Source organism: Pipra filicauda, unplaced genomic scaffold (genome assembly GCF_003945595.2).
Source record: "Pipra filicauda isolate LSUMZ 115617 unplaced genomic scaffold, ASM394559v2 scaffold114_size2234877_pilon, whole genome shotgun sequence".
Classification (NCBI taxonomy): Eukaryota; Metazoa; Chordata; class Aves; order Passeriformes; family Pipridae; genus Pipra; species Pipra filicauda.
Genome location: NW_024103596.1, coordinates 177,485 through 196,383, shown reverse-complemented (window position 1 = coordinate 196,383; position 18,899 = coordinate 177,485). Strand labels below are relative to the sequence as shown.

The 18,899-nt window shown below is 43.2% G+C and overlaps 1 protein-coding gene and 1 long non-coding RNA gene across 3 annotated transcripts in view; one reads left to right on the top strand and one right to left on the bottom strand.

Moving 5' to 3' along the window:
* COP1 (COP1 E3 ubiquitin ligase) overlaps window positions 1-18,899 on the top strand; it is a 123,455-nt gene that overhangs the window by 72,563 nt on the left and 31,993 nt on the right. For both annotated transcript variants that reach the window (XM_039383976.1, XM_027740629.2), the window contains exons 16-17: window positions 13,924-14,041; window positions 17,953-18,077. In XM_039383976.1, the coding sequence (XP_039239910.1) occupies window positions 13,924-14,041; window positions 17,953-18,077 (243 nt within the window). The remainder of the gene's footprint in view (window positions 1-13,923; window positions 14,042-17,952; window positions 18,078-18,899) is intronic.
* LOC113998170 lies at window positions 1,864-3,983 on the bottom strand. Its single transcript, XR_005564553.1, has 3 exons — window positions 3,877-3,983; window positions 2,192-2,523; window positions 1,864-2,069 (listed from the first exon to the last, which is right to left on the bottom strand). It is a non-coding gene; the product is annotated as an uncharacterized LOC113998170 (long non-coding RNA).

The following is an 18,899-nucleotide window of genomic DNA, read 5'->3' as shown; positions in this document are numbered from 1 at the left end:
TCTTTTTAAAAATAGATAGGGCTTTATCCTGAAATTAGCTTTATAAATCATGACTGAAGCTGTTATTGTTCTGCCTCGGCAATAGCCCCAATGTCCTCAACCCATATATTTTCCAGCATTACCGTTTCCCTGCTTTTAAAAAAAGAAAACCAAGGGCTGAAAATGCACCCAGCGCTTTGCAACTGGGATGTCCAAGTTGGGCGGTCTGGGTGAGATCAGACTGTCTGCGAACTCCAGTGAGCTCAGTGCAGCTATTGATAGTAGCAATGCTTTATTCCCAGCGTGCTGTCATGCTGTCAGCAGCTACCACTGACCTTTTATTTCCCATATATTATGCAGAGATTGTGTAAGAACTCGGGAATCTGAAGTTTCAGTGACTCGAGAGGCATCATCTTCTCACACACTATGTTGCTTTTTTTTTTCCATGTAGGAACCACAAATGTAGCAGGTTGGGTTGGGGAATGAGGGGGGTTTCTCAGGGCCACAGAAATCCATGACAGAGACTCTCCAAAAGCTTGACAAAGTAAGTGGAAGCAGCAGAGAAGTACAGGTGGGCTTGGGAGAACATCATGGTCAGAACTTAAGGTTTTGCTGGGTTAATTTTAGCTTTGATTGGTCTCCAAAGAGCTTTGCTGTGTTGTTACAAACTTTTGACAGTGTGAGTTTAAAGTGGCCAGGGCAGGGAAAACACGGGGCAGTGCTGATTGATGTTGGTTTTACTGCTTACAGCCACAGAGTTTGAGACTACCTGCGCTGAGGATGCCGTGCTCCCTCCTAAACATCCCAGATTTTGCTTTTCCATCTCTTCCTTCACACTGGCAATTGTGTGGTCAAAACTGAATTGTGTTTTTTCTGGGTTAGCTCCTGCCCTAACCATAGAGCATCGGTGCCAGCCCCAGACAGGCTTTTGGCAGCCTGAATTGAGGCCAGTATTAACTAAGGAGGGGCAAATCCTCACTCAACATGAGACCTTCTCTTAGGTGCTGGGCTTTCTTCTGTTTCTTGCCTGTTCTCTCTTCCTTATTCCCTTCCTCACTTCATGATTTTCTTTCACAGGTAGTTTTGCCCTTCCCCAGCATGTTTTCCATGCTATTTAAAGATGCTTCCTGTGCACCATTGCAACGTTACAGAATGATGTATTCTGGCTTTGAATCCTGCCACCTTTATTTCATCATTGAATGGCCATGAAACTAATTAGATACTGTGGGTCAGTATCAGCATGATGAAGGACTCCTGTTGCTTTGTCAACAGCTTTGTTTTCATTTGCAACTATTTACCCACCCCTTAAGGTCTCTGCATGGCCCTGATGCACTTACAGTTCAGGGTTGCATGTGGCTTTGTCAGCATCATTCCATTTTGCTAATATACCTGGTGTCCAAGCGGGACCACTTTGGAGACCATACTGTCCAGTGAAATATTGATTTTTCTACTGCAGTAACTGGAGCAGTGATTTCTCTTTTCCAAACATCTCCTTGTAGACTTAGCCTTTCTCGCTGCCTCAGATCTGGGTGACTTGCCTGGCTTGTCACTCAGCTCAGGAGAATGATGGGATATTAATGACCAAGAAGGCAGTGTGCCTTTTTGGGAGAGAATTAATGTTTTCCAGCTGAAAGCAAGGTCTTACCTTAATAGATTCTCATGGGTAAGTACTTTGCTGTATTGAAAGTCTGCAGTCACTCAGAAAGAATCTTATTTGTGTGAATATATGGCATGTTTAGGGTGGAGTTAAGCAGCTTCCTCGGGTTTGAGCTACAAGATTACCTTCAGCGTAGGAATTGAGCACAGTGTTCAGAGGCACAGACAAAGGTTAGGCATTTCTTTCGAGCCTGTGGAAAAACTTCACAGCGCTGCTCAAAAATCAGCTTTTATGAAAGAGAAGTGGCATACAGCACTCCAGGACTTGCCCATTACTTGTATAGGGCTTTAGGGTGTCTTTCCCTTTTGTGGATATTCAATAACCTTCCTCTAGTCCACGATCTCCGAGGCTGTTGGCAGGGAAGTAGGGGACAAGGTCTGTGTTTTGGAAGTGCACACTTGTCACCTTCAATTCAAACTCATTCCAGAATTCGCTGCAAAGGTATTGTTTGTTGTAACCTTTGAAAGCATTTACAGCACTTCAAGGGTTGTTAGGAGGAATCTGTACTTTCAGCCGGCATGGCTGTGATCATATTTTTGGACTAACGGTACTTACTGTAGCAGAAGCACTGAGCTTAGTGGGATTTTGTAGGTGAGAGCACATCCTTGAAGGTTGACTTTAATGGTATCCCTCCTCATGGGTGCTGGGATGTAAATGAAAGTGAAATATCCAACCAAGCCGTGCTGTCCTGGTGAAGACAATCTTTCTGTCTCTGGTAGGTAGATCACATTCTGCTTCTGCTCAGGACTGACAATGAGGAGAAGTGCAGCTATACCATGTTATTTAAACTTAGGATCTTTGCAGTTAAGATGATTTTTCTGTATCTGCACATCAGAGATGCTGCCAGACCTGCCAGGCACTGCACAGTGTCTTCCTGCAGCTGCTTCCTAGGAAATCACAAAGGGATGTGAAACCTCTCATCAGTGTGCAGGACATGTTGCATGTACAATTTTCACATAAGCCTCAAGAGTTAAAAAGCTGATACAACTTTTTTACTTGCACAGAAAAAGTCTTGGATAAAGCATTTGCAATGAATAGTGAGGAGCAATACAGGGACCTACTGGGAGTTTCCTGACTTTATCCCAGAGGTCATCACACTTCAGTAACAAGTGAATGAATAAAATGAACTTGAAAAGCTCCATTTAATTCTCTGGAGAAAAGGATAAATCTGTCATTAGCAGAAATGAGTGTGCTAATTGTTTGCTTAAATATTCTTTTCCTGAACATTTTGTCTTACAACTGGCACAGAAGTCATTTAGTCAATGTTACAAAATTCAAATTCAAATTTAAATGAGCCTTGAAATTCAGGAACAGATAGGCAACTCCAACATTCATCTTTTCCTCAGAATGCCAAATTGCACTTGCTACTAGCTCTTGCTGCATCCCTTAAGAGTTTAATCCTTTCCAACCTCGGCAGTTTCCAAAGCTGCAGTTTTCCTGGTAGCTCATTTAAAGGAAAATTGCTCATTGGGATGTCATCCTCTTCCTGTGTTATCTCCTGTTCAGACTGATGTGTAGATTAACTGTTCCAGCCTTTTATTTGGGTGCTATGCACATTTAGACTTTTATAACGCACACACTGGCAAAAATTGTCACGTTGCACAGGAAAATCTATAACCTGTCAGTGAAGTGTGGGCTCTCACCCCAGAGGTGTCTGAGCATCTGAGCACTGTGTGAGTTTTTAAGAGTAGAGTTTTGAATGCTTGGGTGAGGTTCCTCTTAGCAATTTGAATCTCAAGAAGATAGCAAGAAGTGAGACTGTAGATGTGTGTACAAAGCTCTTCATGTGACTCATTTCATTGCCCAGTTAGAGGGTCCGTTGCTTCTTTTCCACATGGGATGCCTGTGTATCATCACACACTTTCCCGTGCTTGTTTCCCTGTCTGCATAATCCACCATACCTTTGGCTTTTGGTTTAAGAGTTCTTGTCTGAAATATAGTGTCACTAACCACTAATATTCCTTCCTCTCCTCCAGTGGAGTCTGCTGCGAGGGCAGTTTAGGTAATGAATTAGATCATCATCTCAAGAACCTAGTTAAGAAGGCTAATATCTCCTCAGGCTAGTGAAGCAAAATGTAGTTTGGGACTGAAATTGGGTCTGACTGATAATTTGGCAAACTCAGGTCCTCAGCTGTGTGTTGTACTGTATATGACAGCAGCCTGCACTTTTCCCAGAGCCACTTTGACTGCTCTGAAGCCTGTTTGGTTCTCTTTGTATGATGTTTGCTGATACCACAAACCTTAACGCTGTTGCTTCATAAATGCACTCCTAAAATCTTAGGGAGGATGTTCCTGTTCATATCCACTTGTCTTAATGTCTGGAGCCCTTATCTATGTGATCTTGACCTGTTGGAGTGTGTGGCTTGAGGGAGTCTGTGCTGCCCTTTCCTTCCATCACAGTTCTATGACACGTGCAACTCAGAGTCATTCAAGAACCAGGGCTGACAAAGCTTTGCAATAAGACCAAATATTGTGTGCAATATGTATCTTGAATGGAGAGAAATCTGTTCAGCAAATGCCATAGGTTTTTTTGGCTTTGATAGATGTACCCAACACTCGTTGTACAAATAAGGCTCCTGGTGCTCGTGGGAAGTTTCACCTCTTTCAAGGTGTAGTCCATTTAAACAGCATGGATTGAAGCACTTTTTACCATAAAATGACTTTTCTTCACGTGTTCTAGGTGTCATAAAAGTTTGGACATCAACCTCCAGGCACTGGTGCATGTGAAGTCTGACATGTTACATAGTCAATGAGATGTTGGATTAGGAGTCTGAACAGTGCATAATTATTTTTTCCTCTTTCAGACATAAAGAATGAGTTCTTCCAAAGGCTGCAGGTTGTTACTGCTGTTGTCTTCATTAGTTTTGTAGCATTAGTAAATCTTCCTTGTGTGTACTGAATATTTTTTCTCCAACAGTCTGATATATGGCTCTCCTTGAATTGCACAAAACCCATCTATCCCTTATTCCTGTGAGAAATTACTGTAGCTCTTTAAAACCATAAAGGTCAAAGTTTCAAAGGAGTTCTGGAGAAATCTGTTTTGCTCCCCCCTCCCATCCGAGCCCTTTTCTCAACTGATTAAGATCTCTAATGTTTTATGTCTCCTCCTTCTCTCCTTAATGTGAACAAGTTATTTAGGGTGGAGGTTTTATGGGCTGCTGTGTCAAAAGCTTTAGACAAGTCAGTAAAAAAAATGTCCCCAGTGTGTAAAGGCCATTATCCATAACCCTGCAAATGTCATCTGTAACTTCGAGCCACAGGGAATCCGTGGAATACAAAGGTTAAAAACCCAGTTGGCGGTTCCCATCAAGGCTGCTGTTCCCTTTATCTGTTCAGCAGAGGGAGATATAGATCTTTAGTGGAATGCTGGTGTTGAGATATATATATATATATATAAAGTAGTGCAGTTGGTGTGAGTAAGAGATGAAAATCAGTGGCTGAAGCAGGGTATAGTTTTTCCTGCAGAGCTCTGACAAAATCTTTCAAGTGCTGACCTGAAACCCTCTGCTGTCACAGCCCTGAGCCTTTCCTTGGTAGAAGGAAAAGTAGAAGGTGCTTATTGTGCTGTTGGTTTTGCCAGAGATTAGGCTGAGGCTACCAGACATATTCAATCTAATCTCAGCTCTTTAATTCAGTTTTCATGGAGTGGACCTTTCTCATGGTGCTCCTTTTATCATCCAGTGTGCTAAACAGAACACTGTTGGGCATTTTCCTTCTTCTCAGAGCTGTGCTCCCTGTTTGTTTAAATGAAAACCTGGGCTGGATTTGTGTTGAATTCCTTAAATATGATTTTTCTTTCGAGGCTGGATTTCTGTTGGATTCCCTAAATCTGATTTTTGGAGGCTGTTGCCCATCATCTGTTGCAGTGTAGGAAGATGAGATTAAGTTGTCATCCCCAAATACTCAGGTGCCTTCCTCTGCTTTAGAAATTTGCTTTCATCTCCTCACTAACATCGCAAGCACTGTGGCTTCCTCACTTTAAAGGGTTTTTTTTTTAAGATTTTGCCACCAGCAAAATGATTCATACAGACCTTGCTTAATCTTGTATAGTCTTCAGAGCACACGGGGGAGGCTTTGACCTACAGGGAAAATATCTATTGAATGCTTTTCTGAAGTTCAGTCCCTTTCTGGGTGGCCGTTGCATGTTTGTCACCTCTCAAGACGGGGTGTGCAGGAGCTCCCCAGGAGTCTGGTGCCACTGTGTGTCAGACCACTTGTCTAGACAGAGCTCTGATAGCAAATATAAGTGAAGTACAGATTCCCAAATCATCTTGGGCACACACGTGAAATACAAAATAAGGGCATTTTTCCACTTTGCTGCTGTGGACCGGAGCGTTGCTTCTAGAAGAGATTGCTGAGATTTCCCCAGGGCAGCAGAAAATGGTTATTCAGAGAAAAACTGTTCCTTCACTGCAAAGGAAACTCCAGGTAAAAAGAGGAAAAAGCAAATGCATCAAATGAGTAATTTTGTCTTAGTTATAGAAACAAAGTGCTTGCAGTTTCTGCTGGAACAAAAAATTGTGTATACAAAGCCACATCCAGCAAACACTTTAACGTGCCTGTGCTAATGGCTGTTGGGAGAAATTTTTCTTGTTTTATTGGAGCTTTTTTGAAAAGGAAAGTATAGACAGGAAAAATAAAAAATACCAGTTAGCTTTACCTGTGCCTGCAGTGTTCTACAGGGAGACATTGGGGTGAAATGGATTTATTTCTGCTGTCTCCTCCTCATGTGATTTGTCATGCTGCAAGAGGCAAACAGCACACTGCATTCTTCAGCAAGATGCTCCAGATAGTTTTGTCTGCAAAGGTTCTTTGCTTCAGGCTGTATCAAACCCATTTTTAATCTCTTTCCTTTACAGTAAGGGAAATGGTTTGTGCAGAGGGCACTGATGTCAACTCACTGTTGTTGATATTGTCTAATTTCTTCAGAAAATTCTTGTGCTAATTTTTAGTGCAGGGCTTTGTTCCCTTGAATTCAAGTCCACTTTTTCCTGTCCCTAAAGTGTTGTCATCTCTTTTCTTTTCCCAGAGCATCTATTTCCTTTATGTAGTTGAAAATATCACACTATCTTCTTTCCCAGAAATGGCTTGTGATAGGCCAAAGCCTGCACTGATCATATCCCATCCCAGTATTACTCTGTCAAGTAAGATAAATCTCTTGACTGGAAGGATTCCTCACCATTCTTTGTCAAATGCCCAAATGCCACCCAGCATTTCTGTTGCTATAATAAAGACCCTTTTTTTCCTCCCCACACTTTCTTCTGCCCTAGAAGAGACACAAGATTAAAAATAGTCCTTTTTTTTGTGGTCCCTGCATGAAGGTTCACTTACCTTGTTGAGTTGGATTATTCCCAAAGGTGGAGTGTTTAGTAGTCCTACGTCCCCAGTCTTCTCTCAAGAGCAATTGGATGTTCAAACTGCCTCTCTGCTGCAGGGAAGATTAAATCTCCACCCCAAACTTTTTGAACAAAGCCACCTCAGTCACGTGAAGGTCTGCAAGTGCTGCTGTTTGGTATCACAGGTTTGGCAGCAGTTACAGTTCAGCAGTTCTCAGTGAATTGAAGGAGAGCTAAGGTTGTATGACAGTGCTTCATGCCACCCCCACCATGTGGGTGTGGATAGACAGAACCTGAAAGATCTGAGAAGCCAGAAATTTGTGCAGCAAAACACAACCTAAACATTAATGCTGTAATGCTGAGAGGTGGGCTAATGCCTTTCTTTCCTTATGTCAATAGCAAAGAGCTTAAGCAAATTTGGATTAAAAACAAGTTCTCCCTAATCCTTTGACATAAAAGCACTTTTCAAGACAGCTGAGGGAAGAGTCTGTAGAATTGTCTTTGGGTGTGCTCAGAGCTTGACTTAAGTAGGGTTCTTGAATGCAATTATTTAACTTGGAAGTTGAATCCAACTTTGCAGTTGTCCCTTCCCTGAGTGGGCAGTTGGACTGGCTGGATTCCAGAGGTCCCATCCAACCTACAGTATTCCATGACTTTCAGGACCCTGGAGCAAAAATGGATTTCTAACAGAAATTGCATTCTGTGCAGGATTAAGTTTCAGTTTGAGCTTCCCCATAATTAAATCCTGAGTTGTCTTTTTACCAGCCTTTGGTATCACTGCCTTGGCAGGGAGGCTCCTACACAGGTATGTGGAAGATCCACTGAAGAGGTTCCACTTTCTCATTAATAGCCTCTTAGTCTCTGAGTAACTGCAGCTTGGAACGTGACTTTTCTAGGTCTCCTCTCAAATTAAAGGAAATGTTTTCAAGCATTTAATTTTCAAGGTCCAGGTTCTGATAGCAGCTGCCTGTCTTTTCTCAGGTGTTTGAGAAAGCAGCACTTGTTTACATGGCCCTTGTTCAGGTTTCTCTAAGGACCAAAGCATCTAATGTGCCAAGTCATCTTCAGTGCACTCTATTGCAGAACAGTGATTTGAGTTTATTTTTAAATCAGGATGTTTTTCCCTTTTATCTCCTTCCTCTTTCTCCTCACTAAGAGAAGAAGAAAAGTTTGGTGGTTTTTTTTTCCTGGTGAAAACTGAGGTTTCATGTGAGCCTCCTGATTCTGTTTCCATTTTTAGTCCAGCCAAAGACTTTACCTCAGAGGATTCCTTTTTTTACAGCAAGAAATCACACTGAGCCTGGCTGAGAAAGAGACTTTTAGTTAACCCCTCTTGATGTTAGAGTTCTTTTGTTCTACTGCTTGTTTATCCATGTTCAACAAATATTGAAGATGACTTGTCCCCTCTTGCATGACATACCACTTAGGGGAATAACAATGGGTACTCTTCCCTTTCACCCAGAGACACTCAAAACAAGCTTTGATTTGAACCACTGGACTCTGGACACTTGAAGGCATAAGGATGTGATTATATTTTCCTGCTAAGCAAGTTGCCTGGATACAATTCTAGGTAGCTCTGAAAGCTTCATTCTGTCTACTCAGTGTGCTGAGTGATCTTGCTTACACTTGGTATACAAAGGAGAAATGAGTGAAAGATCAATTTTTACAGGTAGATGTTTAAATATAAATAATTGGATTTCAGCTAACCCCTTCAATGTTTATTGAGTGATGCAGGCTTCCTTCAGGATCTCTGAAATAACTTTTTTAACCATTGAAAGTAAAAAATGAAATGCTACAAAATCATGCTTCTCGTCTTTCATTCAGATGAAAGGCATTTTGTGGGCTTGTTTTATACCCATTTATTTTGTTGCTCTTTTGGTTTCTCCAGGATAATCTAATTGATGGTGAGCAGAGGTATCTTGCACCAAATTTGCTCTGACTCTGTCTTGTTAAACAAGTCATTTAAATACACCCCTCAGACTATAAATGTCTCCTACTCTTACTTCTGGTGTACAGTTTCCTGGACAAAAACAAGGCAGCTTTGATCCAAGCTTGGAGTTCGTACAGAGGAAAACAAATAGATGAAGATGAGGGAACCATAAGCTGAGAATTACTCATGAATTACTAGATGCAACAAATCAGATCATCATGGTCAGAGAAGCACAAGAGAAACATTAAAGATTAGGCTCCAGCCTGGGATTCTGTTTTAGTAAAACATCTGTAGCATGAGTGTGCAGGACTGCAGGCTGCAGCCAGAGCATTAATGTATGAAATTATTTTGACCTTTAAGTTTGATATTGAAGATCTATTTTATTTTTTTTAAAGAAGTCCAAAATGTGCTTTGATCACAGAACACTTCCACCAGACTACTTAAATAACATCTGTCTGCCTACCCCAACAGCTTTGGGTTTTGAATACAGGCATCTTGTCTGTAATAGTCATCTGCTGTGTAACAATGAGCACCACTTATATTTTTCAAGTCTAGAAGGACTGAAAAACCCAAGTAATGTAAATTACTTATTTTGTTAATGGATCAATAATCTAAATATTGAACAGTTGAAAAAAGTGCGTTTTTAAGTGATTGAAATAAGAAAAATGGGCATTGATTCTCCAGCAATTTAGTTTTCCAGAGGAGAGCCACAGAACCTTTGTATGCGGCTCTTGGGGCTTTCTGGTTGTTACATCCTTTGAATATAAAACTGTTGCATTGCAGGTAAATTTTTGGTTTGCTGTCCTTGGCTTCATGTCCCTTCGAGTAAGTGGTTCTTGGTCAAGAAAAGCCTTGAGGGGTCTTGTGAATTAGCTTATGCAGGTTCATGTTCGTGGTGAAGGTGGGGGAAGCACATGACCTGGAAGATGAATGTTACCTGGAATTGCTGGGTACCTGGAGAGCTGGATTGCTCTGCTCTCTGCTTTCTGTGTGCTGGTACTCAGGGAAAGGTAGAACTGCTGCTGGGTGATGCTCTGTCCTAACCTGTGCTGCTCTTTGTGGAGCTGCTGCTCATCAGCACCCAGTAAGAGCTTCACAATAGGGGGTGTTGAACCCAAAGCCCGCTTGTAACAGCTTTTTTTCTGAATTTTATTAACAAATCTAAGTGTAAGAAAAATCCCTTTTGGACAAAACAGACTGTCCTTTTTTTATCTTGTTTAAGCAACTAAAATCCAAGATCAGTTCTGTTTTTCTAAACAATTCTGAGATTACCCAAGGTGCTGCTGGCTCCATTAGCAATTCCCAGCTCTTTTTTTAAAAAAAAAATTCTTAAACCTGATTTCCTGTGACTATGTAACCACATCATCAGTTCACTTGCTGCATCCCCACCCCTGCAACCGAGCTGAATCCAAGAACTGAGACTGAGGAGGTGCTGATCTCTTCACCTTGTTCATCACAAACCCATCCCTCTCTTTCGCCCTGCTCCTGCCGGCTGGAGCCTTGTGAATTTATGAGCTGCTGAGCAGTGAGGGATGCCATCCTTTGCTGACACGGGTTATATTTGCTGAAGAGGTGGCGAGAGCTCTCGGAAGTTTGGAGAAGTCTGAATTCTTGATGAGTTGTCACTAGATGGCTCAAAGGTGAAGGCAGCCGGCATCTTAAGGGAAGTAAACTGAGCGTTCTGGAAAAGCGCTATTTAAAAACTCAGGCTTGTGGTCAGGCACCTCTCAGCAGCAGTGGCAGAGCTTAGCTGCCCTTTTTGCCTTCTGGGATCACTTAAAAATATATATATATATAAAAAAGAAAATACGACCTGCCAGCAAACATTTGAATTCAGAAGGTGCAACAGCAGAATTCTGTCGTGCTCAGCTTCTGCAGTGACGTTGAGCTTGATGAGAATTGCTCTGGAGTGTTTAATTTGTTATGGTATAATATACATGTTCTTTCCTGTTATTTCATAAATATTTAAATTAAGCCTGAATGCAGAACAAAAGGGATCTGTTGCTGCCCAAGGGTTGGGCATGAGGCTTTTCACTGTGCAGTTGTCAGTTCTAAGATGAAATTGTTCTAAGTGAGTTTTCTGGTCGGGGTGAAAACTGTAGAGCTAAAAAAAAAATTGCAGAAGTACGATTTTAATGCTAATTTAGAGGAGCAAACAAGGAGCAAATATTCCTGTGTAAATTACCCCTGTGTTGCTGGTTAGCAGGGGAGTACACTCCATGATGTGCCAGGGATGCCAAGGGTAGGAGCCAGTGGTGGGATGCTGGATGGGCTTACAGGCTCTTGTGGAGTTCAGAAAGTGTTTGATTCCCCTCACTGCCCATTCCATTTTTCTTTTCCTTATTTCCTCCGTTCCATTTCCTTACCTTCAGCTGAGAATAGTTAATTCTCTGAGCTTTCCAGAGCACCCTGCTGCCTCACCTCAGCCATCCTGGTGTGCCAGGGATGCTGCCCATCCCAGACAATTTCAGCTCATCCAACCCCACCAGGCAGAGCTGCCGCTGGGGTACCTGGGAGTTGTATTTTTCTCATTTAACTTCACTTTTGGGCTCTTTGCTTCCCCAGCAGATGGCATTTTTATCATGTTTTTGCAAAGTCCATATGGCCTACAAGAGAGAGTCTCCCTCTTGATTGTAAAACATGACCACCTGTTCTGATTTTAATGAATGCAGTGAGCATCCGTCTTCATATATCTACTTAAAAATAGCTGCTTCAATTGAATTTAAAAAAAAAAACCAACAAAACTCAATTGGGCACCAACGCTTCGTCTGCTGAAATAATCAATTAATAATTAAGTGGCTAATTTTAGAACCCACTGGCCTTGCCCATTCCCTCGGACTCGTGGTGATGAGAGCAGACAGTGATTGATTGCCCTGCCGATGCCGAGAGGCTCACGCGGGGCGCTTCGAGCTGTTTATTGGGATATTTAGAAGGTGAATGCAACTTCGTGGCTCTGCACTGCAAATGGACTTGTCTTCCCTGTCTTCCCTGCTGCTGCTTTCTCCTCTCTGCATTGCTCACACGCAGCCATCCGAAGGTACCCCTTTCCCTGCCACCTTCTGAAGGATAAAATCTGGTGCTTAAAAAGATGCCCTAATGATGGGCCAGCTGGAGAGGACGTTGAAACTGTAAGCAAAAATAGACTTGAAAGGCTTATCCACTAACTGGCTCTTAATAGAAAGCCCTGCTAGAATCATTGTGCTCATTAAAATAACAATTGCCAGTTAACTGTTTCACAGCTCCCACAGGTCTGCTGTATGGATGAGAGACTATGGAGTTTTTTGGCTCGAGCTTTCAGAGAAATAGAAGATGCCCAAATCTTGTTAGAGGAGTGTTGATGCTGAATTCAAAGTCCCTTTGAAAAGTAACTCCTTATTCAATAAGCCTGATGTGACATCATCTTGCTCTACAGCTAATTAAAGTACCCAAATGGTAGGAGCACACTGGGATTTTGGTTGGTTAGTGTTTTTCAGAGGTTAAATATTTCAGAGGTGAAAGACACAGGAGCTGTTTGAAAGAATGTTTTGGGGAAAGAGTGCTGGTTTTCCACACAGAGGCGTGGTTTGGCAGTGTAAGTGGTGTAGAAAACTTGACTTGGTGCAGCTGCTTGGAGCATCTGCTTTTACACCTTGAGGAGGGACAGAGCCAGAAATCCTTCCCAGAGAAGTGTCTGAGCCTGTCATATGCAAGAGAGTAAGGTGCTAGAAGCAGTGAGAGGGGAAGGCAACTTGCCTGCTCATCTTGTTTTACTGAAGGTGTTCCTGACACCTTTCCCCCACCCTGCCATAGCCACCAATTAGCCCCTTACTGGGGGGAGAAGCTTTCCCTTGCTGGTCTGGTGGTGGTTGCTGTAGCCTGATCGATGTTAATCCAGTTATCTCTCAAACCACATGGGATTTTGAGACAGCAGCTCTCAGCTGTACAAACACCTCGCTTTGAAATGCTGTGCAAATAAAAAACCAACCGTAGTTATTGGCATTTAAATTCGTTTCTATGTAATCTTTGTGATAAACTTCCACTGGTGGAGTGTTATTTCGGTGGGAGGAGGGTCAGAGCAGTTTTCAGCTGATGTCTTGGTATCTACCAGTTGCTTGGTAAGAATGGTGTCCAACTTGACTTCCTTGTGTGTGTGTGGCCTTCCCTCCCTGTACATCCAGAATAGCAAGGGATAATTAAATGAAATTCAACATTAAAGGCTGAAAGTTGCAAAGGGAGAAGTGTATTAACCTCATTGAGCTGGAAAGAGCACTGGGAGGGTGTTTGGGGCCTGGATCTCAGGGGGCTTTATCTTATTTTTCTGTTTTCTTGGGAATTGACATTTAATTGTGCAGAAAAGAAAATGTATCACTAATTCTGCTATGATCCCTATTATGTAGTTGTGGCACTGTGGAATATCTGTGAATTAAATCTTAAGAAGAACTGGAATTTAGTCTGTTCCCTCAGTAGCAGAAATGCAAATTTTTTCTTGATTGGTAATAAAGTCGAAGAAGAGAAGCAAAAAACAAAACTATGAAGGTTATCCATCTAGAGCAAGCATGACAAATTTAATCCCTTTTTTCCCACAATCCAATTAAAGTAGCAGACTGAGTTTTTAGCCTTGAGTTCTCCAACAGTTTTCCAAGAGGGGACAGCTTAAGGAAGGAGAAGGGGGTGCTGGGAATTAGCAATGGCAATTGGAGTGGCTGGGCAGGGAGCCGAGAAGGCAGGAGGGAGAAGTGAGAGTCCTTTTAGCTGCTGCCTTGAACATGTGTCCCATGGGGATTGCAGGAGGCCACACATGCAGGTGAATGCACCTCTTCCCCTCACTGACTCTGAAAGGCTGCGTGGACCCTTCTGGCCTGAATTTTGGGGCTGTTTCAAGCCTTCTTAAACACTCCTTTGCTGTAGTGCAGACTGTTCATCTGAGACAAGGCTTGGAGTGAGACGTGGAAACCGCAGGCAGGATTTTATTGTGAATATTAGAGGTCCCGTGCACCCTTCCCAACTGAGGAAATGTTGCCCCTTTTCTTCCTCATCCCCAGATCACTGTGTTCACTACTACGACCTTCGCAACACTAAGCAGCCCATCATGGTGTTCAAGGGGCATCGCAAGGCAGTGTCCTACGCCAAATTCGTGAGCGGGGAAGAAATCGTCTCTGCGTAAGTACTGCCTTCTGTGGGGGCTAAAAACTTGGTAGCCCTTGCTTTGAGTCGCTCTTTGGGGTCCCTGAGCGAGTTCACCTGCGTGGGTGGGTGCTCTCACTGGCTGCTGTGCTTTTGGCAAGCAGAGCATTGCTTTTCTCTAAGACAAAAATAGAAACTCATTCCTGGTGTCACTTGGCTCTGCTCTGTCTTGTGGAGCTAAAATGCTTAAGAGGAATATGAAGGCAACTAGATGTGGCTCCTGTCTGCCAGCCCTGACTTTGGGAAGCTGCAGGTGGGCTCTCCTCTTGCTGTGTGGGCTGAGGATGCTCTTGAGCAGAGCTCTGCTATAGAGAAGGCTGCTGGCAGAGCCCTGGGGACAATAATCTGAAGTAAAACACAGCTGATGAGTGACAGAAGCGATCAAATGGTACTACTATGTCTTTCAGCCACAGCCTGAAAGCAACTCCAGTAGGACTGACTGTTTGATCTGTTCTCTGGTAATTTATTATCTGCTCTGTGGAGGCCCTTTTTAGGATAATATTTAGGTTAGAAAGTAAACACGGAGAAGCTGTGTTTTGTGGTCCTAATGGCATGTAGCTTTTCAGCCAGGGCAAACCATAGGTCTGCTGTGGAGGCCCTGAGGAACAATATTCTCCAGCTTCTGTTCACTTACATGGCCACGTGTCTGCTACAAAGCCAGATGTGGCTGCCTCAGTTCTAGGTGGGTTTTCAATCACGTGATCTGACAGACACACTTATTCCTACACAGTGAAAGGCTGGAATAACTTTGCTGCCAGCCTCTTCAGCAAACCAGAGGTGAGCCCCTCTTACCCAGTGAGGAAGGTGCAAGAGGCTTTGGGGGGCTGCAGGGGGATCTTTGATCTTAACACCCTCGTGTATAACGCCTGAGGGCAGCAGGGATGGATCACAGGGGTGGATCTAGTCCCAGGAAGTAACCCTGTTGCCTTGTACTAGTGATTATCCAGCTTGACTCTATCCTGTGTTTTCACACAGTTTGCCCTAGAAGCCTGGAGATGAAACAGAGTATTTTAAGGTGTATTCAGGCTGCTAGGGAGTTACTCTGAGCTGAGCTGTGAGATGAAAGATTCCCCAGTGACTTCTGGTACTGTTTATATTTAATCAGCTCCTCTCTTCTTATTTCCATTAATGTTATAACTCTATAAGGCTGCAAATTTATATCTAGAACACAGAGAAAATTAAATTTAATGCTTTGAACCAAATCTGTGTAAGAGAAAGTGTTTAATAGAAGCAGGAGGAGGCTGGGAAAGTTTTACAGCCATAATGAAGTGGAGCATCATTTGTGGGATGTTTTAGGACAGAATGACCCTGTCCTGCTTAGACCAACCTTCTCATAAAGCTTATCCTGAAGTTCTGAGAGGCATATCGATAGAGCTGTCAGACTTGGACAGGCAACAACAGGATGAGGGGACTAACTGAAAGGTTCACCTACCTTTTCCTGTGTGAACAGGGAGAAATGTCAGAGCAGATTATTTTTCCTGTCTTTCTTTTGCAAGCCGAGGAGAGGAGACAGCAGTAGTGGCTCTCAAAAATCAAGCGCTGATTTCTGTTAAGAAAAAATTATATGTATATTCAGATTCTCTAGATTTCTAGCTAAAGCTGTTTTATGGATTGCATTGATTTACTTTGCCTTGTAGAGTTAGGTTTTGACCTCAAGAGTGTTCAGAACTGCCTGGTATTTAGCATAACACATTGATTGCAGTGCTGATTTACAGAGAGACAGATTTAACAGAGCAGCACATCCATGATGTTTTTTTGGAGAGGGTATGAAACCAGAAGAGCAGTGTAACACCAGCAGGATCAATGGCCTTTTCCTCTTATCCTCGCAGTCCAAGGGTGGATAACTTTCTTCTTTTGTGGCATGCTCATCCTGAGCAATGCAAACGTGGCTAGAGCTTGATGGGAATTTGTTAACGGTAAAAAGATTCCATTAGTAATGGACTTAAGTGTTTTTATTTTAATGAAGAGACCTAGAATATATGCCACTAAAATACAGAGGTTAAGTGCCTATATATCTGAGGTCCTGCTGATGGGTTAGCTAATAGCAGCAGCTGTCACAGGAATCTGACAGCTTGTAGACCAGGGATTAGTCTTTTGCTGCTTTACCCTGCCTGCAGAAAAGTTTTTAGTTTCCAGGCAACTCTGAAGCTTTTAAAAGTAGCATTTTGAAAATACAACTGTCCTAATAGGACAGAGGGCACCTCCCTGTACTTGTGGGCCAAAAAAGCAGCAGTGTGCACCTCTTTGCCCTCCCTGAGCTATGCTGCTCCTGTAATGATAAGGACAACGGAAGGAAGAGTGAGCAGCAGTGTAGGGCAGGGACAGACCTGGAACAAGCATCAGGCAGAGAAGATGAATGTTCTTTTTTTAGGCCTCCCCACTTGAGACCTGGGGTAAAGAATGCACTCCTGCTTAAGTCACAGTATTACAGATAAAATTCATGCCTCCATTCTGATCTGACCTCATACTGTTATTACAAATGACTAACAAATCTTGCTGCAGCTCCCTTATCGCTCCTTTGTCATTCCAGCTGTCATTGAGGACTGAGATAAGGTTTTTGCAGGATAGCACAAGGTGCATCTCTTCTCTTTTGTGCTATATTTTTAGGTAAATGGGACACTGGTGCAGGGCTAATGTCTTATGTCATTGGTAATATTTGATGGATATTGGGTGGCTTGTTTTTTTTTTCCTTTCAGCTCTAAATACTCAGAAAGCAGCAAGGTTGTGTGGCACGACCTGCATGAGGGGAGCATTGCCTGCTTCCCCTCCCTCCCACCCAGGAGGTTGACAGGTCCTGCTCCCAATCTCTTTCAAGTTTAAGATCAGAACAGCACTAGCCCTCTTCTCAAAAAGGCTTAATGGGGCTCCAGTTCCACCACATCACCATTTGTTCCCCAACTGTGGAACGTATTTCAAGTCAGTGAGTGCCAGACTACCAGAGCCATATATCAAAATGTAATCAATGATTGCTAGAGAAAAATGCCTGTGAAGTGAGAGATGTTCATATCCCCTCAGCTTTAAGGGAACAAATTAATCCTGTATCTCCTGGAAACATGGGTTCTTCCTGTTTAAGTTGAGCTCTGCCTGGCAGAGGAGGCCACCTCCATCTCCCTTCTTTTTACCAAAGACAAAATGTTTGCTCACAGTAAACAAAAACATTTTGAAGGCAGGTATGTTTGCATGCAGGGAAACCACAGGAAACAACAATGTTTATTTAATCCCAACAGATTTTTCATACTTTGAATAGTAATATTTAGCTTCGCTGCCAAGGTGAAAAAAGTAGAAGCTTGAGGTGTGTATCCCTGCAGTCTCAATTACACATGAGAAAACCAGATCAATTTAATGCTGACGGCAACTCTGAGCCCCCAGGTTTTTCTGTGCTGCTGCTTGCTTTTGGGCAAGAGGAGGAAAACATGCTTCAGGGCAGCTGGAGATGGAGGAGACTGCTTCTTACCCGAGTTATGGAAAGACATGAATGAAGTTGCAACCAGCACAGAGAAGGGAACAGATTTTATTCATGCTATAAAGGTTTAAAAAAATCAATAAATTCAGTGTGTCCTGGATCTGTGAGAGGATCTGGAGGAGGCAGTGATGGCCCAAAGGCCATCCAGTTCAGTGGAGGGCTCTGCAACTGAAGGGAGAAAGGGAGAGTAATACTTCAGGGGAGTTTTTATTCAAACATGTAATGCATTTTGACAGGCTTTTAAAATAATGTGATACCTTTCTGAGCTCAAGCTGAGCTGCATGTGATTGAAAGTGGGATAAATGTCCTGGAGTTGCACTAAGGCTTCCTACGTTTACATTGCAAGTAGGGTGTTAAGGAGCAGTGTGGCAAGGGAAGAGTTCCTGCCATATGGCAGCAGGGTAACTTTAGGAATTGTTTTCAGGTCAACAGACAGTCAGCTGAAGCTGTGGAACGTAGGGAAGCCTCACTGCTTGCGCTCCTTCAAGGGTCACATCAACGAGAAGAACTTTGTAGGGCTTGCGTCCAACGGAGACTACATTGCCTGTGGTGAGTAGAGAAGCCATCCCGACATGCTACTGGGGTTCCTTGGAGCTGGGGCCCCTCCAGTTCCAAAGCACACCAGCACTTGTGCTATGTAGCTGCGTGGGCTTTTTAATAAGAGTATTATTCTGAACTTCCACCCTCCTTCCCTTGCCAGGGAATAGCATGAGCAGCCCTGTCCTAAGGGGGTCTATAGTTGGTTTTCTTCTGTTTCAGATGAGTTGTTTGTGTATGATGATTCAGACCTGCTTGTCATCAAAATCAACCACTAATGTAATTGCTGTTGATATGACTTACGTCTTTCAAGCTTAACAACTGGCACATCCTCCTGCATCACCAGTAGCCTGGGCCACAAGAGGGTCCTGTGCTTGTCACTTAGTGCAACATTCTGCGTGCTGAAGCAGTAGCAAACAGCTCCTTAGAAGACTGAATCATCAGTTACCCCGTTGGCTGTTCCTGTCCTTTCCCTGCTTAAGTTGGTCTGTGGAAGCTGTGTAAATGCACAGGTTTTGGTGGGAAAGCAGTGACAGGCTGATAGCTGTGGGATGAGCGGGACAGCTGTGCCAGCACTGAAGGGAGGACCTTACTTAGCTTGCGTGTTCTCTGATTTCTGTGCAGCTTGCAAGGCAGGAATCAGGATGGATTTCTAAATAAAGCCTGCACAGACTAGTCTCTCTTGCTTAAGCCTCCACAGACCAAACTGTCATACTTGATTATGGCAGGCAGAACTTTGACAGTGCTACCTGCCTTTGAGCTGTGACACCGAGCGGGCTGGGTGCAGCGGTGTTTCACGTGGTTGCATAGATGCTCTGCTCAAAATGCCCTGAG